The 21,630-nt window shown below is 39.5% G+C and overlaps 2 protein-coding genes across 3 annotated transcripts; one reads left to right on the top strand and one right to left on the bottom strand.

Moving 5' to 3' along the window:
• Positions 1-2,082: 2,082 nt before the first annotated feature.
• On the bottom strand, positions 2,083-5,194 carry atp23 (ATP23 metallopeptidase and ATP synthase assembly factor homolog). The gene is made up of 6 exons (XM_048155960.1): positions 4,818-5,194; positions 3,258-3,303; positions 3,100-3,181; positions 2,885-3,022; positions 2,719-2,802; positions 2,083-2,640 (listed from the first exon to the last, which is right to left on the bottom strand). Exons 1-6 carry the CDS (start codon positions 4,999-5,001, stop codon positions 2,437-2,439), a joined length of 738 nt encoding a protein of 245 aa, XP_048011917.1. The 5' UTR covers positions 5,002-5,194; the 3' UTR covers positions 2,083-2,436.
• A 189-nt stretch (positions 5,195-5,383) lies between these two features.
• On the top strand, positions 5,384-12,455 carry rpap3 (RNA polymerase II associated protein 3). Of its 2 annotated transcripts, none has more exons than XM_048155958.1 (17): positions 5,384-5,520; positions 6,231-6,430; positions 6,506-6,655; positions 8,603-8,713; positions 8,790-8,917; positions 8,990-9,111; positions 9,198-9,268; positions 9,343-9,483; positions 9,565-9,692; positions 9,771-9,892; positions 9,977-10,047; positions 11,002-11,094; positions 11,179-11,297; positions 11,377-11,491; positions 11,565-11,662; positions 11,843-11,943; positions 12,035-12,455. In XM_048155958.1, exons 2-17 carry the CDS (start codon positions 6,281-6,283, stop codon positions 12,118-12,120), a joined length of 1,806 nt encoding a protein of 601 aa, XP_048011915.1. In that variant the 5' UTR covers positions 5,384-5,520; positions 6,231-6,280; the 3' UTR covers positions 12,121-12,455. The 2 variants fall into 2 exon arrangements, with proteins under 2 accessions (XP_048011915.1, XP_048011916.1); XM_048155959.1 differs by lacking the exon at positions 5,384-5,520 and adding an exon at positions 6,117-6,134.
• Positions 12,456-21,630: the final 9,175 nt, after the last annotated feature.

A 21,630-nucleotide genomic window follows, 5' to 3' on the forward strand; every position in this document is an offset into this window, starting at 1 on the left:
TGACTCTTAATTACTGAAGGCCTGATTAGAGGCAGCAGGAGCCGTGACCTTTGACCTGCCGTCACATATCTGTTGTTAATGAGAATGAGAAGATGTGCTGATGATGGTGGAGGTCAGACGCCGGTTTCACTCCCCGCTAATGAACCTCCCGCTGATGTGAGGTCAGCGCAGGTCACGGCGTACGGGTCAGACCTCATTGTTTGATCAGATGAAGAAGCTTCGCTGCAAACGAGTTTGTGTTAATAGGCCTGCAGCTGTTTGATTGTTTGAGTTTAAATGAAGCTTAAACTATAAGATAATACTGGTGTTAAGGACACAAATGTTCATGGCGGGTGTCCTTGTCCTCATTTAGACCACCAGATAAAGTGAGTTCGGTGTCAAAGGGCTTTTACGGGGAAAGATCCTCACGTCTCGTGGCTCTGCTGTCCGTCCGCTTCATTCCGCCTGCAGCATGAAGCTCACAAGCGTGACAGAGATCCGCGGCCGTCAGCAGGGACGCACTTTATTCAGCTTCGGCGCGTTTGGGGTCGTCGGGCCTGTTCCCTCGCGCAGCGGCTTTGGGTCACTGTGACATTGATGACTTTAAGCAGGACGTCCGGCAGTTGATGTCGACCCTCGTCCTTGAAACACGGCAGAACTTTAACACTTTCAAAACTATATTGTGCATTTTTGACAATGGTACCATGAAGGGGGGGTCTGAGGAAAAGTTTAGAGAAAAACATTGTAAAAATACATAAATAATAAAAATAATTATTAAACTAAATTATAATTTAAAAGAAATATATTACTAGTGACAAAAAAGATACACACAATGATGTGTAATCATTGTCAGTCTGTGTATTAGTGGAGGGAATTTTACATCGTTGCTCCAGTAGGTGGCGGAAATGAGTGAGTCATTTATTCAAATGATTCGTTCAACACTGATTCATATAAAGCAGAACAAGCGACTCCCGCGATGGCTGAGTCATTGAATCATTCACTCAACCGACTCCTGCGGCTTCATTTGAAACTGTTATATTATAGACAAAGTAAATAGAGATTTAGTGTGATTTAGTTTGTTTTTTAACTGTTGTGTAAAAGCAATATCACACTCGCGACGGTGCCAGTCACGTCATGGATCAGTCACGTGATCTGCGGCCTGAACAACATGAATTACCATGTATTTAGTTTCATTATATATAGAAAAACGGCGCACTCTTATTATTATGAATGGGAGAAAGTGCAACACGCAAAATGGCGGAATAAGTCCCGCCTTCTAAATAAGAGCCAATCACCAATTGGTAGAATCGCGTCACTGCAGCGGCCGTTAGAAGCTCTGGTTGATCCAGCCTGAAAAAATCTGTTTTTTTTGTCACGTTTCGAGCGTTTAGAAACAAGTTATGAGACAGTTGTTGTCAGATTTCATTGATTTCTCAAATATGAAATTTAATCGAAAGCTTGGCAAGCAGCTTTGTAGAATTTGATGTTCGAGAGGCGTTTCTAAGATGGCCGCCGAGTGAAACGACTCGTCTTAAAGGAACTTTGGTTTTATTCAATTTATTTAATAATTTCATTTTAAATGGTCGTGTGGTGTGAAAATTAATGTTAACAGTACAAATAATTAATACAGTCTCTCAATTAATAAGAGCTCTAAAATCTACATCTATAGATAATTTTGTCGCACCACAGGACTTCAACTACTATATTAACTTATTTTTATTTCTGCGTTTTTAATGTTTCACGAACAACCTGCACATAATAAGAACCACTTTATATGAGTGTTTTAAATGTAGGACAGAAGAATTATGGCTCTTCAAAATAAATTAATTTCCACCACATAAGAAAAAAATCATGCTTTTGTAAATCTTAATTATGACATAAAATGAAGTCATAATTTTTACTTTTTTTTTTTCCTTATGTAGAGCTTCCATATAGTTAAATATGGAAACATGAGCCCGTTCTGGTTTATTCTCCTCATACTGGAGCACATTTGTCCAAAATCAAACCAGACATCATATGAAGAGCAGCAGCGCCACCGTGTGGATCAGTGACGCAACATCCGCCTAGCTTTCAAACTCATAGGGAAAATATACTCGTGTAAAATAATGTTGAATTCATTTTTAATTATTTGAATTGAAACTATCATATAATTGTGAGGCAGTTGCCCTGGTTTTCAGTCTCATATCAGAGAAACCTGAGCTGATAGACAAAGACAGATTTGACTTTATACAACCAATAAACAATTCCATCCCTTTCAAACTGATACAGAAGAACAACAATCACGTTTTTCTTGTCAAACCTTTAGTACAGTAATGAAAAAGTCAAGCATGTGCTTTAATTACATGACACACTTCCTTCAGCACAACATGTTCATCTGAGGAGTGATATTCTCTCTTCCTTCAGTTCAGTCTTTCCGCGAGATTGACTTCGCATCAACGAAGATTTAATGCCGCAGCATCAGAGGTTTGCGTAGTAGCGGTCCCGGTTCTCAAAATCCCTGTAGGCGAACTTGGCGTCCTTCTTGCTGTGTGGGATGCGTCCGAAGGGGGCGTGGTCACTGAAGCAGCTGTCAAACACCTCGTCAACCACTCGCTCCGCCTCCTCCCTGCTCACCTTGCGTACGGCGAGAATGGAGCGCAGCGCTCGGCTCCGCACACACTCCTGCGGGAACAACACAATCCAGACACTCAAAACATCATCTGACCGAATGACAGCGAGCGACGGGGGCAGAAGCGTTACCTGATGGTGCTCTTTGAGGCCAAAGTTAAATCTGGAAACCTCGTTAACAAACGAACAGTCTCCGCTCAGATTGGCGGCACGGATCTGAAGAGTGAACAAACATAGACCTTTTAAAACGTCTGACAGATGAAGTCAGGGCTTTTCCACAGACGGTACGATCTCTCACCTCTGAACAGGCCAGATGTCTGAAGTCGGTGAACCAGTCGACTCGAGCCCTGCAGTGGTCGAAGGCGTGGATGAGCTCGTGCGTGACGACGCGGTTCATGTGAGCCTGCTGGTGGATGTTGTTCTGGCACAATACGATCTGCAACGACACACCCGCTCCGTTCAGACCCATATCAGCATGTGTTTGGGCTCGTGAAGCCGCTCTCTTCGACTCACCTGAGAGGTGGCGGCATCGAACCCGCCGCTGACGGTCCCGTCACAGTCCTCACATGAGAAATGTCTGTCTTTATGAACTGCACTGAGAAGACATCAAACAGACATGTGATGCCAGACACTGACGCCTGAGGGAAACTGAGGTGAAGCTTCTCTCTTACCAGCCGGAGGTTCTCATGGCCGCCAGCAGAAGTTTAGCGTACGGACCTGAGCGACAGAGAGACTGACAATGAACAGCACGTTCACTTCATAGTGCACTGCACAGTATGGAAGCCCATGAGACCAAAAATCATGCTTTGGTAAATCTCAATGTCATAACTATAATATACATAATGAGATAAAGTCAAAATTATTGAGAAAAAGTCAAGTCATAAATATGAGATAAAAATGATGACATTATGAGATTAAAATAGAAATTATGAGATAAGTCAAAATTACGAGATAAAAATTAAAAATTATAATAAAAGTCTAAATTATGACAGTCGTAATTATGAGATAAAAAGTCAAAATCATGATTAAAAATTCAAATTATGACAATTGTGAGATTAAAATAGAAATCTTAGATAAAAGGTCAAAATTATGATAAATCTAAATTATGACAGTCATAATTATGAGATAAAGACAAAATTATGACACTAATTATGAAATTAAAATAGAAATTAGGTAAAAGTTAGAAACAGATAAAATGTCAAAATTATTATATAAAAATTAGATAAAAAGTCAAAATCATGATTAAATTAAAATTATGACAATTATGAGATTAAAATAGAAGTCTGAGATAAAAGGTCAAAATTATGATAAATCTAAATTATGAGTCATAATTATGAGATAAAGTCAAAATTATGACACTAATTATGAAATTAAAATAGAAATTAGGTAAAAGTTAAAAACATAAAATGTCAAAATTATTATATAAAAATTAGATAAAAAGTCAAAATCATGATTAAATTAAAATTATGACAATTATGAGATTAAAATAGAAATCTGAGATAAAAGGTCAAAATTATAAGTCTAAATTATGAGTCATAATTATGAGATAAAGTCAAAATGATGACACTAATTATGAAATTAAAATAGAAATTAGGTAAAAGTTCAAAACTGAGATAAAATGTCAATTACGAGAGTCAAAAATTATGAGATAAAAATTGGATAAAAAGTCAAAATCATGATTAAAAATTCTAATTATGATAATTATGAGATTAAACAGAAATTTGAGATAAAGGGTCAAAATTACGAGATAAAGTCAAAATTGCGAGATTAAATGTAAAAATTATGAGATAGTCAAAACTATGATATAAAAATGAGTCAAAATCATGATTAAAAAGTCAAAATTATGACATTACGAGATTAAAATAGAAATTTAAGATAAAAGGTCAAAATTACGAGATTTGCAAAAATCATATAATATTATAATATTTGTCAAAATCATATAATATTAAAAATAGAAAGTACAATTTCGATTTATTTCTGTCATAATTAAGACTTCTTATCTCATAATGTTGACGCTTTACCTCATAAATATGACTGTCATAATTTATAATCTAATGTCATAATTCTGATGCTTTCTTGTGGCACAAATGAGCTTCCATACAGTATAGAGTCAAGCAGTTCTTTTAATAAAGTCTATTGAATACTGTTATTAAAAACACCCTAGAGACAATATATTTTTTAAGCAAGTAAGCATTGCGCTGCATGCACGCGCACAGAGGATGTTCCCTTACTAGTGTCCATGGCGAACTGCAGCATGATGTGACATTTGTGCTTAAAGGTGAACAGACTCTCTCCGATCGAGCCCTGCTTGTACTTGCTGCCGGTTCGCTCGGGGTATAAGCTGTAGCCGTAGTCCTCCTGCTTCGGTTTCGGCTGTTTGTCGCTATAATCATCTTCAGCTCTACTTTGAGCCATTGCTTTGTGGTGCGCGTGTACGCAGAGGTCACGCGTGCGTCACTGAGTCACGTGATTGAAAGCAGGCGACAGAGGATTAAAGTATTTCAGTTATTAAAGCTGATGAATTTCACTTAATCTACTTAGTGTACGATTTATTTTTTATGATTTTAAATATTTGCTTTTTGATCGCGATGAGATGTCCCAAAATAAGATGCAGTCAAGTGTCTGTTTTTGTCTTTTCAAAATAAAAGCCCCGAAACCAAACGACATACGCAATAATGACAGTCATAACAATATATGAATGAATACAGCATCAGTATCACTTATAATTATATGTCGGAAAAAATAATTTGTATATAAAATGTTTTACTGTTCCGGAAGCTACTGTTGCTTTTTTTTCCGGCGCCATAACATGCACAAGCAGCGCGTGTCTTACGTAAGACGCTTGTTCTTCGCATGCGCACAGAGGCGTTTGTGCTGTCATGGCGCTGAACACAAACTATTGATCAAAACTCTTCTTCTTCATCATCATCACAGGTATGACACACACATCTCTGGTTCTGATCATTACTGCTGTTAAAATGGTTGTTTTAAACCGATCCTTATGAGCTTCTCTATGAAACGTTTATAATTAGCAGTTAAACATTTAAATGTGTGTAAAGAGTTTTTACTGAAACACATTTTCAGATAACTTCATTATGAGTTAATGATCAGTGTATGTGTGTAGATTAATCATCTCTCGCAGATGCAGCGAATGTTCTGGAATGTCAGACTTTTGGAGGTTATAATATTATTTATTTAGATCCATAAATTCTTGACGAATCACTTATTAATCTGTGATTAAGTGTCTTTTCAGTGCCACGTTGTTGTTAGTTTCCTTTTTAAATAGTTACCATGGTAACCGTAGCTTCCGCCAACATACCATAGTTACTAAAGTTGTTGTTTTTTACTGTAAAATCTGCGAAAATAATCATGGTAATGCAATAATCACTGCTCATACGTACTAAATATTAACATGAGTGCACATTATAGCATAACAACGCTCACTAGTAACCATAGCAACCACATAACAAAACTATTTTTTTTTACCGGCAATAACAGAACATGTTAAAATCATAATCACATCACTGGTCTGACAGAAGACATGTTACGTAAGCAAAACAGAGCTCAAAACTGACCAGTGCATGAAAATCAGAGGTTTTGCCTGTAGTGTTTTGTTTGTGATTGTTTTTTCTAATGTGTTTCAGGGAATGTCTGTTTGTCTAAAGTGGTCTGACAGCGTTAGAAGAGCGCCGTGATGTCGGGAAATAAAGCTGTGGAGCTGCAGATTCAGATGCGACAGAACGCAGAAGATCTGCAGAGCTTCATGAAGGAGCTGAACAACTGGGAGGAAGAGATCAAGAAGAAAGACCAGCAGCTTCGCACCGGGAACACCAACGAAACACCAGTAAAACTCTGAGATTCTGAGATGAAATCAGAAAGATTCAGGTCTTTGTTTACTTAAGATTTTATTTTATTTCAGAAAACACTCCCGCCAGTGAGGAACAAAGATTATAAAAAGACAAAGAAGAGGGTGAAACGACAGACTAACGGCGGCGGCGATCGGAAAGATCAAACGCAGACGCAGCGGATAAAATCCTACGCTTATCAGGCCTGGGACAAATTTGATGTGGTAATATGATTTTTGCATTCTGATTCATGACCACACTAATGCAGAATGATGTGATGATTTCAACAACAGTTTTGGAGAAAGTTACTTTTAAAAGTAATGCGTTACTCCCTATAACACATTTTAATCCATGTTATTTGTGATGCATTACTTTACACATTACATCACAAAAGTAATCTGATTATGTAATGCATGTTACTGGTAATGTGTCATGTTACTCGTTACGTCAAAAAGTAATCTGATTATGTAATAAATGTAACTTGTAATGTATTACTTTACTCGTTACATCAAAAAGTAATCTGATTACACAATGCACGTTACTTGTAATGCGTTACTTTACTCGTTAGATCAACAAAAGTAATCTGATTATGTAATGAATGTTACTTGTAATGCGTTACTTTTACTCGTTACATCAAAAATTAATCTGATTACACAAAGCACGTTACTTGTAATGCGTTACTTTACTCGTTACATCAACAAAAGTAATCTGATTATGTAATGAATGTTACTTGTAATGCGTTACTTTTACTCGTTACATCAAAAAGTAATCTGATTACACAATGCACGTTACTTGTAATGCGTTACTTTACTCGTTAGATCAACAAAAGTAATCTGATTATGTAATGAATGTTACTTGTAATGCGTTACTTTTACTCGTTACATCAAAAATTAATCTGATTACACAAAGCACGTTACTTGTAATGCGTTACTTTACTCGTTACATCAACAAAAGTAATCTGATTATGTAATGAATGTTACTTGTAATGCGTTACTTTTACTCGTTACATCAAAAAGTAATCTGATTACACAATGCACGTTACTTGTAATGCGTTACTTTACTCGTTACATCAACAAAAGTAATCTGATTATGTAATGAATGTTACTTGTAATGCGTTACTTTTACTCGTTACATCAAAAAGTAATCTGATTACACAATGCACGTTACTTGTAATGCGTTACTTTACTCGTTACATCAACAAAAGTAATCTGATTATGTAATGAATGTTACTTGTAATGCGTTACTTTTACTCGTTACATCAAAAAGTAATCTGATTACGTAATGAATGTTACTAGTACTGCATTACTTTACATGTTATATCAAAAAGTAATCTGATTACACAATGCACGTTACTTGTAATGCGTTACTTTACTCGTTACATCAAAAAGTAATTGATTACACAATGCACGTTACTTGTAATGCGTTACTTTACTCGTTACATCAACAAAAGTAATCTGATTATGTAATGAATGTTACTTGTAATGCGTTACTTTTACTCGTTACATCAAAAAGTAATCTGATTACACAAAGCACGTTACTTGTAATGCGTTACTTTACTCGTTACATCAAAAATTAATCTGATTACACAAAGCACGTTACTTGTAATGCGTTACTTTACTCGTTACATCAACAAAAGTAATCTGATTATGTAATGAATGTTACTTGTAATGCGTTACTTTTACTCGTTACATCAAAAAGTAATCTGATTACGCAAAGCACGTTACTTGTAATGCGTTACTTTACTCGTTACATCAACAAAAGTAATTTGATTACACAATGCACGTTACTTGTACTGCGTTACTTTACTCGTTACATCAAAAAGTAATCTGATTATGTAATGAATGTTACTTGTAATGCGTTACTTTACTCGTTACATCAAAAAGTAATCTGATTACACAATGCACGTTACTTGTAATGCATTACTTTACTCGTTACATCACAAAAGTAATCTGATTATGTAATAAATGTTACTTGTAATGCGTTACTTTTACTCGTTACATCAAAAAGTAATCTGATTATGTAATAAATGTTACTTGTAATGCATTACTTTACTCGTTACATCAAAAAGTAATCTGATTACCTAATGCACGTTACATCACAAAAGTAATCTGATGACATAATGCATGCTTGTAATGCTTTAACCCCAACAAATGAACATTGTTTGTTTGCAGGAAAAGACTCTGGAGTCCATGGACGTAGAGGAGAGCCCAGTGCAATCCAATGAATCTGACTCTGAAGTGATTCAGGTGGACAGAGATCTGGCGCTCACTGAGAAAGAGAAGGTATGACGTCACCACTGAGAATTCATCATGAAATATGCTTTCATACGGTCATACATGAGAGTCTGTGATGTCTCAGGGGAATCAGTTCTTCAAGGACGGCCAGTATGACAGCGCCATCGAGTGCTACACCAGAGCGATGGACGCCGATCCCTACAACCCTGTCCTGCCCACTAACAGAGCGGCCTGTTTCTTCAGACTGAAAAAGTATGTCTCCATCATTCATTCAGTTGTGTGTTTGGATGGATCATTCCTGACGTGAGAGTTTCTGTGCCGCAGGTACGCCGTGGCGGAGTCGGACTGTCATTTGGCGATCGCTCTGGACAGTAAATATGTGAAAGCTTACGTCAGGAGAGCGGCGACACGCGCAGCTCTAAAGAAACATCAGGAAGCTCTTGAAGGTCTGCAGATCACAGCATCTTCATACAGGGTTTGTGATGGAAGTATGATAAACATTTATCTAGTTCTGCTCATCCTGTTCATCCAGATTATGAAATGGTTCTCAAATTGGATCCTGAAAACTCAGAGGCGCGGAATGAAATCCAGAAACTCCAGCAGGTGTGTTACTGATCCACAGTTTCAGAAATGCATGTAGATTGAGTTCTCCGTCAGTTATCGTTGCTTCGCTTCAGGTCTTGGAATCGAGCGGACAGACGACAGAGAAGAGCGAGATCGTTACTCCCGCTGCTGCTGCGCCGACGGTGGATCCGTTACAACAGCAGCGTCTGGAGGAACAACAGAGAAAACAGGAAGCTGTCGTGCAGAAAGACAGGGTGAGACGCGTCTCTCAATCATCATGTGACTGAGCAGATGATCAGATATGAACGCTGACGCTTTGTTTCTCGATGTGCCAGGGAAATGCTTACTTTAAAGAAGGCAAGTACGAGGCGGCCGTGGAGTGCTACTCTAAAGGAATGGAGGCGGACGGCACCAACGCCCTGCTGCCCGCTAACAGAGCCATGGCGTACCTCAAACTCCAGAAGTGAGGAAATGTTTCCTACCAAGTGCATACTTGTTTTGCAGTGTGTTCTGTCTGTAAGTGTCTGGTGTTTCTCTGCAGGTACAGTGAGGCGGAGCAGGACTGCAGCACGGCCGTCGCTCTGGACGCCACGTACGCCAAAGCCTTCGCCAGACGCGCGACAGCCAGAGCCGCTTTAGGGAGGATCAGAGAAGCCAAAGAAGGTTGATGTTCCATCAGTTCAGTCGCTTTTCACAGCCGAATCCTTGTTTTTGAGGAAAACACACCTGTTTTATGTTTGTTTGTAGATTTTGAGCAGGTTCTGAAGCTCGAGCCGGGAAACAAACAAGCCATAAATGAGATCGAGAAACTCACAGCGGTACGTGATGCAGATCTGCATGAATCTCTGTTGCACAATTCTGTGATTTTCTGCTCAATATTTATTTAAATCAGACTTTTGCGATTTGATAACCAGCTCTAGTCTGATTAGACGTGTGCTGATATTAGGTAATGCGATATATCACGATAATGAATATGCACGATATTGCTATCATGGGCACTTCTAAATACCATAAATAATAATTTATTACCAATTATTAAAATTTTTATAATGCATTAAGTATACTTTTCCCATCAACCGAATAAAATGCACAACACCGCTGTATTCTGCGTCAAAGTGACACGCGCTCAGATGTAAACAAGCTCACGAGCGCTGAATGAAAGTGCACGTTCACTCTCTGACAGCAGAGGGCGCTGATGGAACAGCAGAAATGCAGCGGTTACCCCAGAAACCCCGGAAACAAAGCAGCTGCTCTAGTGAAGTTTTTAAAATGCTTCAAACAGACATTAATTTTTTATGTAATCTCAATGTTGTTCATCACAGCACCAAATACTTAAAGACTTAATAGGCTATTTATTTTCAAACTTAAACATTTTTATATTTTAATCTGGACTACAACATGCCCTAATGATTAGAAATGTTCTGATTTTTTGATATTGTTCAGTAAAACTTTGAGACATACGGCTTCATTAGTTAACATGTTAATTCATTATTATCAAACTGACAATGAAAAATACTTATAAAGCATTAATTATTCTTAATGTTAATTTCTTAGTTACTGTTTACATTACTAAAATCAAAAGAACTTATTTAATGGACCTGAGATTAAACTAACAATGATCAGTTGTGTTTCTTAACTAACATTAATAAAAAATGTAACAAATGTAGCTATTGCTCAATCTTAGTTAATGCATTAAATAATGAGACCTTATTGTGAAGTGTTTCCTGTTGTTCCATCACATGCCTAGTCTGATATCTGTGTGTGTTGATCAGGAGATGAGCACCAGTGGTCTCATGGATCCAGTGGAGAACACACAGAGAAGAACCATCCAGCCCATCAACAAACCTGAACATCTCAGATCCACCGTGAGTTTGTGAATTTATGTCATTTTTATTTGATTTGATTTATTCACCTCTAGCACTAAGTCAAAGTTCCTTGTGTCCCGTCAGAAGCCGTTACGGAGGATGGACATACAGGAGATAACACCGTCCGTAGAGCCTCACGCCGTCACGTCTTCACCCCATCCCAAGATCCAGAAGATCGAGGAGATCTCCGGCGTTCCGTCCAGGTCGGTGATCTGATGAACAGACGTGATCAGACCATCAGGCCGGAGCGAGTCTCACGCGTTCGTTCTCTTGTGTTTTCAGGACTTCGTCTGAAGGTCCTGAATCGATTCCTCCTCCACCCAGCAGCAGTTTTCAGCTGGAGGCCGACCTCAGGAAGATCAGCCGGCACCCACAATCCACTTACATATATTTAAAGGTAACGTCAGTGCCGCCCACCGTCTCCACGTGTCCGTTATCTGTGCTTCTCACTGCAACTTTCACCATTTTAGCAAATCAGCCCAGACGCTTATCCGAAGATCTTCCAGAACTCTCTGGAGCCTGATGTTCTCAACCTCATGCTCAAGATCTTCCACAGCTTCTACATTCAGTGAGTACGAGACGAAACCGCACAGATGATGACGGCGTCCACACCAGCACTCAATATCCTTCTGTTTATTATAAGCGCTGCAGTTTTGTCGTCTGCCTCTTTAAATGCTCGAGCTCTTGATTCTGATTGGCTCATCGTTCATCATCTGGAAGAAAATCAGCGTTTACTTTGTCATTTCAGACATGAAGATGCGTCTCTTCTGCTGGCCGTCCTGAGGAGCCTGGCGAGTGTGAGGAGATTTGACATGGCCGTCATGTTCATGTCGCCCGCGGAGAAGAAAAGTACAAACACACACACACACACACACACACACACACACACACCGAACGTCGTGTCCACAGTGCCGAATAATAATCTCTTTTCTTCTTTCAGTGCTGCAGGAGGTGTTTGACTGGATTCACCGCACCGGTCTGACAGACCCTTCAGTTCAAGATCTACGGAAGAAATACGGCCTTTGACCTCTGACCTCTACAGGAACATCTGTTTGGATATACAGCGTTTGATCTCAGCCGTCTCACACCCGAACCAAAGTGATGTGAATGAATGAGATGCCTCAGAACGGACGCTCGGTGCCTTTGAACTGCTTCATTTTATTCCTGTTTGTGTTTGAAGACATTATTTGTGTTGCTTCAGTTCATGTCGATCTTGTGTCTGGATGAGGGAACGTCTTTCAGAATCTGCTCCTGTTGTTCTGAATGCTTCAGTATTAAAGTCAACATGAAATCCAAATGGACTTATTCTTGTAAATGATTCATTCAGTACACAAATAAAAATATCTTTCATCCACTGCAAACTCATGTTCAGACTCTGATATGAAAATCCCATCCCATCCTAGATGTACTTTCCTCATTAAAAGCAGTTTTACTCTGAACTATGTCATGTGACACTCTTCTATTTGAGAAAAAGACAGAATCTAGTATTTTTGTTTTGATGAAATTTCAGCATGTAGTGATCAACTGCACAAATTTGTACGTTTAACAAGAGTAATATGATCATAAATAGTGTCGTGTGAATAAAGTCTGTCTCTGGAGACTCTTCGATCATAAATTAGCTCATACAAGACTTGAAATGAGCTCAGAAACGACAGACAAAACTGAGCATCTTTCGACATGAATCAGAAAACACTGAAGATGATTAATCCTGTAAGAATCAATGAGCTTCTGACTGACCAAGATGCTTGTGAAAAGATCAGTTTCAGTCACGTGGCTGTGATTTATTTAGATAAAAGTGTGAGCTAAATTAATAAATGTTACTATTTATTATAATGTGTTTTTGGTTGAACATTGACAGAAACGGGTAAAAAAATTATGTGCAAGTAAAAGTGTTATAGGTGTGAGTGTCGCCCTCATGTGGAGAATCCAGGTTCAATTCTCACTTTTGGTGTTTTTTTGTTTTGGGGATTTTTTTTACAAAAAAAGGAAGGAAGCTTCTATGGCTCAGACGTCTGAGCATTGCTTCTTTACATGGAGGTTAAAATCCTGATTCAAACCTTTTGTTGTTGCAAAAATGGTTTAGTTTCACTGGTTTTATCCAAATACAAAAGACAAAAGTCATGTGTTGAAGTGCCAGTGGACTGTGTCACATCATGTGGAGAATCATGGTTCAAATCCCACTTTTGCAGTGGAAAATTCTTTAGTTTCATTGGTTGAGTGGGTCAATGGTTCGAATCTCACTCTTTGAGGTAAAAAGCTTTAGTTTGACTGTTTTTGTCAAAATATAAAAGACGTCCCCAAAAAAGAGTTGCGAATGTTGAAGCTCCAGTAGCTCAGTGGTCTGAGTGTTTGTCCTTGATGTGGAGAATCCTGGTTTGAATCTCACTCTTTGAGGTAAAAAGCTTTAGTTTGACTGTTTTTGTCCAAATATAAAAGACATCCCCCAAAAAAGAGTTGGGAATGTCGAAGCTCCAGTAGCTCAGTGGTCTGAGTGTTTGTCCTTGATGTGGAGAATCCTGGTTTGAATCTCACTCTTTGAGGTAAAAAGCTTTAGTTTGACTGTTTTTGTCCAAATATAAAAGACGTCCCCAAAAAAGAGTCATGAGCATTGAAGCTCCAGTAGCTCAGTGGTCTGAGTGTTGGTTTTTCGTGTGGGGATTCCTGGTTCGAATCTCACTCTTTGAGGTAAAAAGCTTTAGTTTGACTGTTTTTGTCCAAATATAAAAGACGTCCCCAAAAAAGAGTTGCGAATGTTGAAGCTCCAGTAGCTCAGTGGTCTGAGTGTTTGTCCTTGATGTGGAGAATCCTGGTTCGAATCTCACTCTTTGAGGTAAAAAGCTTTAGTTTGACTGTTTTTGTCCAAATATAAAAGACGTCCCCAAAAAAGAGTTGCGAATGTTGAAGCTCCAGTAGCTCAGTGGTCTGAGTGTTTGTCCTTGATGTGGAGAATCCTGGTTCGAATCTCACTCTTTGAGGTAAAAAGCTTTAGTTTGACTGTTTTTGTCCAAATATAAAAGACGTCCCCAAAAAAGAGTTGCGAATGTTGAAGCTCCAGTAGCTCAGTGGTCTGAGTGTTGGTCCTTGATGTGGAGAATCCTGGTTTGAATCTCACTCTTTGAGGTAAAAAGCTTTAGTTTGACTGTTTTTGTCCAAATATAAAAGACGTCCCCAAAAAAGAGTTGCGAATGTTGAAGCTCCAGTAGCTCAGTGGTCTGAGTGTTGGTCCTTGATGTGGAGAATCCTGGTTCGAATCTCACTCTTTGAGGTAAAAAGCTTTAGTTTGACTGTATTTGTCCAAATATAAAAGACGTCCCCAAAAAAGAGTTGCGAATGTTGAAGCTCCAGTAGCTCAGTGGTCTGAGTGTTGGTCCTTGATGTGGAGAATCCTGGTTCGAATCTCACTCTTTGAGGTAAAAAGCTTTAGTTTGACTGTATTTGTCCAAATATAAAAGACGTCCCCAAAAAAGAGTTGCGAATGTTGAAGCTCCAGTAGCTCAGTGGTCTGAGTGTTGGTCCTTGATGTGGAGAATCCTGGTTCGAATCTCACTCTTTGAGCTAAAAAGCTTTAGTTTGACTGTTTTTGTCCAAATATAAAAGACGTCCCCAAAAAAGAGTTGTGAGGGTTGAAGCTCCAGTAGCTCAGTGGTCTGAGTGTTGGTCCTTGATGTGGAGAATCCTGGTTCGAATCTCACTCTTTGAGGTAAAAAGCTTTAGTTTGACTGTTTTTGTCCAAATATAAAAGACGTCCCCAAAAAAGAGTTGCGAATGTTGAAGCTCCAGTAGCTCAGTGGTCTGAGTGTTGGTCCTTGATGTGGAGAATCCTGGTTCGAATCTCACTCTTTGAGGTAAAAAGCTTTAGTTTGACTGTTTTTGTCCAAATATAAAAGACGTCCCCAAAAAAGAGTTGCGAATGTTGAAGCTCCAGTAGCTCAGTGGTCTGAGTGTTGGTCCTTGATGTGGAGAATCCTGGTTCGAATCTCACTCTTTGAGCTAAAAAGCTTTAGTTTGACTGTTTTTGTCCAAATATAAAAGACGTCCCCAAAAAAGAGTTGCGAATGTTGAAGCTCCAGTAGCTCAGTGGTCTGAGTGTTGGTCCTTGATGTGGAGAATCCTGGTTCGAATCTCACTCTTTGAGGTAAAAAGCTTTAGTTTGACTGTTTTTGTCCAAATATAAAAGACGTCCCCAAAAAAGAGTTGCGAATGTTGAAGCTCCAGTAGCTCAGTGGTCTGAGTGTTGGTCCTTGATGTGGAGAATCCTGGTTCGAATCTCACTCTTTGAGCTAAAAAGCTTTAGTTTGACTGTTTTTGTCCAAATATAAAAGACGTCCCCAAAAAAGAGTTGCGAATGTTGAAGCTCCAGTAGCTCAGTGGTCTGAGTGTTGGTCCTTGATGTGGAGAATCCTGGTTCGAATCTCACTCTTTGAGGTAAAAAGCTTTAGTTTGACTGTTTTTGTCCAAATATAAAAGACGTCCCCAAAAAAGAGTTGCGAATGTTGAAGCTCCAGTAGCTCAGTGGTCTGAGTGTTGGTCCTTGATGTGGAGAATCCTGGTTCGAATCTCACTCTTTGAGCTAAAAAGCTTTAGTTTGACTGTTTTTGTCCAAATATAAAAGACGTCCCCAAAAAAGAGTTGCGAATGTTGAAGCTCCAGTAGCTCAGTGGTCTGAGTGTTGGTCCTTGATGTGGAGAATCCTGGTTCGAATCTCACTCTTTGAGGTAAAAAGCTTTAGTTTGACTGTTTTTGTCCAAATATAAAAGACGTCCCCAAAAAAGAGTTGCGAATGTTGAAGCTCCAGTAGCTCAGTGGTCTGAGTGTTGGTCCTTGATGTGGAGAATCCTGGTTCGAATCTCACTCTTTGAGCTAAAAAGCTTTAGTTTGACTGTTTTTGTCCAAATATAAAAGACGTCCCCAAAAAAGAGTTGCGAATGTTGAAGCTCCAGTAGCTCAGTGGTCTGAGTGTTGGTCCTTGATGTGGAGAATCCTGGTTCGAATCTCACTCTTTGAGGTAAAAAGCTTTAGTTTGACTGTTTTTGTCCAAATATAAAAGACGTCCCCAAAAAAGAGTTGCGAATGTTGAAGCTCCAGTAGCTCAGTGGTCTGAGTGTTGGTCCTTGATGTGGAGAATCCTGGTTCGAATCTCACTCTTTGAGCTAAAAAGCTTTAGTTTGACTGTTTTTGTCCAAATATAAAAGACGTCCCCAAAAAAGAGTTGCGAATGTTGAAGCTCCAGTAGCTCAGTGGTCTGAGTGTTGGTCCTTGATGTGGAGAATCCTGGTTCGAATCTCACTCTTTGAGGTAAAAAGCTTTAGTTTGACTGTTTTTGTCCAAATATAAAAGACGTCCCCAAAAAAGAGTCATGAGCGTTGAAGCTCCAGTAGCTCGGTGGTCTGAGTGTTGGTCCTTGACATGAAGAATCCTGGTTCGAATCTCACTCTTTGAGGTAAAATGCTTTAGTTTGACTGTTTTTGTCCAAATATAAAAGACGTCCCCAAAAAAGTGTCATGAGCGTTGAAGCTCCAGTAGCTCAGTGGTCTGAGTGTTGGTCCTTGATGTGGAGAATCCTGGTTCGAATCTCACTCTTTGAGCTAAAAAGCTTTAGTTTGACTGTATTTGTCCAAATATAAAAGACGTCCCCAAAAAAGAGTTGCGAATGTTGAAGCTCCAGTAGCTCAGTGGTCTGAGTGTTGGTCCTTGACATGAAGAATCCTGGTTCGAATCTCACTCTTTGAGGTAAAAAGCTTTAGTTTGACTGTTTTTGTCCAAATATAAAAGACGTCCCCAAAAAAGAGTTGCGAATGTTGAAGCTCCAGTAGCTCAGTGGTCTGAGTGTTGGTCCTTGATGTGGAGAATCCTGGTTCGAATCTCACTCTTTGAGGTAAAAAGCTTTAATTTGACTGTTTTTGTCCAAATATAAAAGACGTCCCCAAAAAAGAGTTGTGAGGGTTGAAGCTCCAGTAGCTCAGTGGTCTGAGTGTTGGTCCTTGATGTGGAGAATCCTGGTTCGAATCTCACTCTTTGAGGTAAAAAGCTTTAATTTGACTGTTTTTGTCCAAATATAAAAGACGTCCCCAAAAAAGAGTTGTGAGCGTTGAAGCTCCAGTAGCTCAGTGGTCTGAGTGTTGGTCCTTGACATGAAGAATCCTGGTTCAAATCTCACTCTTTGAATTAGAAAGCTTTAATTTGACTGTTTTTGTCCAAATATAAAAGACGTCCCCAAAAAAGAGTTGTGAGGGTTGAAGCTCCAGTAGCTCAGTGGTCTGAGTGCTGGTCCTTGATGTGAAGAATCCTGGTTCGAATCTCACTCTTTCAGGTAAAATGCTTTAGTTTGACTGTTTTTGTCCAAATATAAAAGACGTCCCCAAAAAAGAGTCATGAGCGTTGAAGCTCCAGTAGCTCAGTGGTCTGAGTGTTGGTCCTTGACGTGAAGAATCCTGGTTCGAATCTCACTCTTTCAGGTAAAATGCTTTAGTTTGACTGTTTTTGTCCAAATATAAAAGACGTCCCCAAAAAAAGAGTTGTGAGGGTTGAAGCTCCAGTAGCTCAGTGGTCTGAGTGCTGGTCCTTGATGTGAAGAATCCTGGTTCAAATCTCACTCTTTGAGGTAAAAAGCTTTAGTTTGACTGTATTTGTCCAAATATAAAAGACGTCCCCAAAAAAGAGTTGCGAATGTTGAAGCTCCAGTAGCTCAGTGGTCTGAGTGTTGGTCCTTGATGTGGAGAATCCTGGTTCGAATCTCACTCTTTGAGCTAAAAAGCTTTAGTTTGACTGTATTTGTCCAAATATAGAAGACGTCCCCAAAAAAGAGTTGCGAATGTTGAAGCTCCAGTAGCTCAGTGGTCTGAGTGTTGGTCCTTGATGTGGAGAACCCTGGTTCGAATCTCACTCTTTGAGGTAAAAAGCTTTAGTTTGACTGTTTTTGTCCAAATATAAAAGACATCCCCCAAAAAAGAGTTGGGAATGTCGAAGCTCCAGTAGCTCAGTGGTCTGAGTGTTGGTCCTTGACGTGAAGAATCCTGGTTCGAATCTCACTCTTTGAGGTAAAAAGCTTTAGTTTGACTGTTTTTGTCCAAATATAAAAGACATCCCCAAAAAAGAGTTGGGAACGTCGAAGCTCCAGTAGCTCAGTGGTCTGAGTGTTGGTCCTTGATGTGGAGAATCCTGGTTTGAATCTCACTCTTTGAGGTAAAAAGCTTTAGTTTGACTGTTTTTGTCCAAATATAAAAGACGTCCCCAAAAAAGAGTTGCGAATGTTGAAGCTCCAGTAGCTCAGTGGTCTGAGTGTTGGTCCTTGATGTGGAGAATCCTGGTTCGAATCTCACTCTTTGAGCTAAAAAGCTTTAGTTTGACTGTATTTGTCCAAATATAAAAGACGTCCCCAAAAAAGAGTTGCGAATGTTGAAGCTCCAGTAGCTCAGTGGTCTGAGTGTTGGTCCTTGATGTGGAGAATCCTGGTTCGAATCTCACTCTTTGAGCTAAAAAGCTTTAGTTTGACTGTATTTGTCCAAATATAAAAGACGTCCCCAAAAAAGAGTTGCGAATGTTGAAGCTCCAGTAGCTCAGTGGTCTGAGTGTTGGTCCTTGATGTGGAGAATCCTGGTTCGAATCTCACTCTTTGAGGTAAAAAGCTTTAGTTTGACTGTTTTTGTCCAAATATAAAAGACGTCCCCAAAAAAGAGTCATGAGCGTTGAAGCTCCAGTAGCTCAGTGGTCTGAGTGTTGGTCCTTGACATGAAGAATCCTGGTTCGAATCTCACTCTTTGAGGTAAAATGCTTTAGTTTGACTGTTTTTGTCCAAATATAAAAGACGTCCCCAAAAAAGAGTCATGAGCGTTGAAGCTCCAGTAGCTCAGTGGTCTGAGTGTTGGTCCTTGACATGAAGAATCCTGGTTCGAATCTCACTCTTTGAGGTAAAAAGCTTTAGTTTGACTGTTTTTGTCCAAATATAAAAGACGTCCCCAAAAAAGAGTTGCGAATGTTGAAGCTCCAGTAGCTCAGTGGTCTGAGTGTTGGTCCTTGATGTGGAGAATCCTGGTTTCGAATCTCACTCTTTGAGGTAAAAAGCTTTAATTTGACTGTTTTTGTCCAAATATAAAAGACGTCCCCAAAAAAGAGTTGTGAGGGTTGAAGCTCCAGTAGCTCAGTGGTCTGAGTGTTGGTCCTTGATGTGGAGAATCCTGGTTCGAATCTCACTCTTTGAGGTAAAAAGCTTTAGTTTGACTGTTTTTGTCCAAATATAAAAGACGTCCCCAAAAAAGAGTTGTGAGCGTTGAAGCTCCAGTAGCTCAGTGGTCTGAGTGTTGGTCCTTGACATGAAGAATCCTGGTTCAAATCTCACTCTTTGAATTAGAAAGCTTTAGTTTGACTGTTTTTGTCCAAATATAAAAGACGTCCCCAAAAAAGAGTTGCGAATGTTGAAGCTCCAGTAGCTCAGTGGTCTGAGTGTTGGTCCTTGATGTGGAGAATCCTGGTTCGAATCTCACTCTTTGAGGTAAAAAGCTTTAATTTGACTGTTTTTGTCCAAATATAAAAGACGTCCCCAAAAAAGAGTTGTGAGCGTTGAAGCTCCAGTAGCTCAGTGGTCTGAGTGTTGGTCCTTGATGTGGAGAATCCTGGTTCGAATCTCACTCTTTGAGGTAAAAAGCTTTAATTTGACTGTTTTTGTCCAAATATAAAAGACGTCCCCAAAAAAGAGTTGTGAGCGTTGAAGCTCCAGTAGCTCAGTGGTCTGAGTGTTGGTCCTTGATGTGGAGAATCCTGGTTTGAATCTCACTCTTTGAGCTAAAAAGCTTTAGTTTGACTGTATTTGTCCAAATATAAAAGACGTCCCCAAAAAAGAGTTGCGAATGTTGAAGCTCCAGTAGCTCAGTGGTCTGAGTGTTGGTCCTTGATGTGGAGAATCCTGGTTCGAATCTCACTCTTTGAGGTAAAAAGCTTTAATTTGACTGTTTTTGTCCAAATATAAAAGACGTCCCCAAAAAAGAGTTGTGAGGGTTGAAGCTCCAGTAGCTCAGTGGTCTGAGTGCTGGTCCTTGATGTGAAGAATCCTGGTTCAAATCTCACTCTTTGAGGTAAAAAGCTTTAGTTTGACTGTTTTTGTCCAAATATAAAAGACGTCCCCAAAAAAGAGTTGCGAATGTTGAAGTTCCAGTAGCTCAGTGGTCTGAGTGTTGGTCCTTGATGTGGAGAATCCTGGTTCGAATCTCACTCTTTGAGGTAAAAAGCTTTAATTTGACTGTTTTTGTCCAAATATAAAAGACGTCCCCAAAAAAGAGTTGTGAGGGTTGAAGCTCCAGTAGCTCAGTGGTCTGAGTGTTGGTCCTTGATGTGGAGAATCCTGGTTCGAATCTCACTCTTTGAGGTAAAAAGCTTTAGTTTGACTGTTTTTGTCCAAATATAAAAGACGTCCCCAAAAAAGAGTTGCGAATGTTGAAGCTCCAGTAGCTCAGTGGTCTGAGTGTTGGTCCTTGATGTGGAGAATCCTGGTTCGAATCTCACTCTTTGAGGTAAAAAGCTTTAATTTGACTGTTTTTGTCCAAATATAAAAGACGTCCCCAAAAAAGAGTTGTGAGCGTTGAAGCTCCAGTAGCTCAGTGGTCTGAGTGTTGGTCCTTGACATGAAGAATCCTGGTTCAAATCTCACTCTTTGAATTAGAAAGCTTTAATTTGACTGTTTTTGTCCAAATATAAAAGACGTCCCCAAAAAAGAGTTGTAAGGGTTGAAGCTCCAGTAGCTCAGTGGTCTGAGTGCTGGTCCTTGATGTGAAGAATCCTGGTTCGAATCTCACTCTTTCAGGTAAAATGCTTTAGTTTGACTGTTTTTGTCCAAATATAAAAGACGTCCCCAAAAAAGAGTCATGAGCGTTGAAGCTCCAGTAGCTCAGTGGTCTGAGTGTTGGTCCTTGACGTGAAGAATCCTGGTTCGAATCTCACTCTTTCAGGTAAAATGCTTTAGTTTGACTGTTTTTGTCCAAATATAAAAGACGTCCCCAAAAAAGAGTTGCGAATGTTGAAGCTCCAGTAGCTCAGTGGTCTGAGTGTTGGTCCTTGACGTGAAGAATCCTGGTTCGAATCTCACTCTTTCAGGTAAAATGCTTTAGTTTGACTGTTTTTGTCCAAATATAAAAGACGTCCCCAAAAAAGAGTTGTGAGGGTTGAAGCTCCAGTAGCTCAGTGGTCTGAGTGTTGGTCCTTGATGTGGAGAATCCTGGTTCGAATCTCACTCTTTGAGGTAAAAAGCTTTAATTTGACTGTTTTTGTCCAAATATAAAAGACGTCCCCAAAAAAGAGTTGCGAATGTTGAAGCTCCAGTAGCTCAGTGGTCTGAGTGCTGGTCCTTGATGTGAAGAATCCTGGTTCAAATCTCACTCTTTGAGGTAAAAAGCTTTAGTTTGACTGTATTTGTCCAAATATAAAAGACGTCCCCAAAAAAGAGTTGCGAATGTTGAAGCTCCAGTAGCTCAGTGGTCTGAGTGTTGGTCCTTGATGTGGAGAATCCTGGTTCGAATCTCACTCTTTGAGCTAAAAAGCTTTAGTTTG

The sequence above is a fragment of the Megalobrama amblycephala genome, linkage group LG14 (assembly GCF_018812025.1).
Source record: "Megalobrama amblycephala isolate DHTTF-2021 linkage group LG14, ASM1881202v1, whole genome shotgun sequence".
Lineage (NCBI taxonomy): Eukaryota > Metazoa > Chordata > Actinopteri > Cypriniformes > Xenocyprididae > Megalobrama > Megalobrama amblycephala.

Bases quoted from the DNA above. Each gene is read 5' to 3' on its own strand.
- atp23 (XM_048155960.1), bottom strand. From the start codon at position 5,001: ATGGCTCAAAGTAGAGCTGAAGATGATTATAGCGACAAACAGCCGAAA. The intron at 3,304-4,817 runs GTAAGGGAACAT...TCTGTCGCTCAG, and splicing joins GCAGTTCGCCATGGACACTA to GTCCGTACGCTAAACTTCTG. The intron at 2,803-2,884 runs GTGAGAGATCGT...TTCACTCTTCAG, and splicing joins GACATCTGGCCTGTTCAGAG to ATCCGTGCCGCCAATCTGAG.
- rpap3 (XM_048155958.1), top strand. From the start codon at position 6,281: ATGTCGGGAAATAAAGCTGTGGAGCTGCAGATTCAGATGCGACAGAAC. The intron at 6,656-8,602 runs GTAATATGATTT...GTTTGTTTGCAG, and splicing joins CCTGGGACAAATTTGATGTG to GAAAAGACTCTGGAGTCCAT. The intron at 8,714-8,789 runs GTATGACGTCAC...GTGATGTCTCAG, and splicing joins CGCTCACTGAGAAAGAGAAG to GGGAATCAGTTCTTCAAGGA.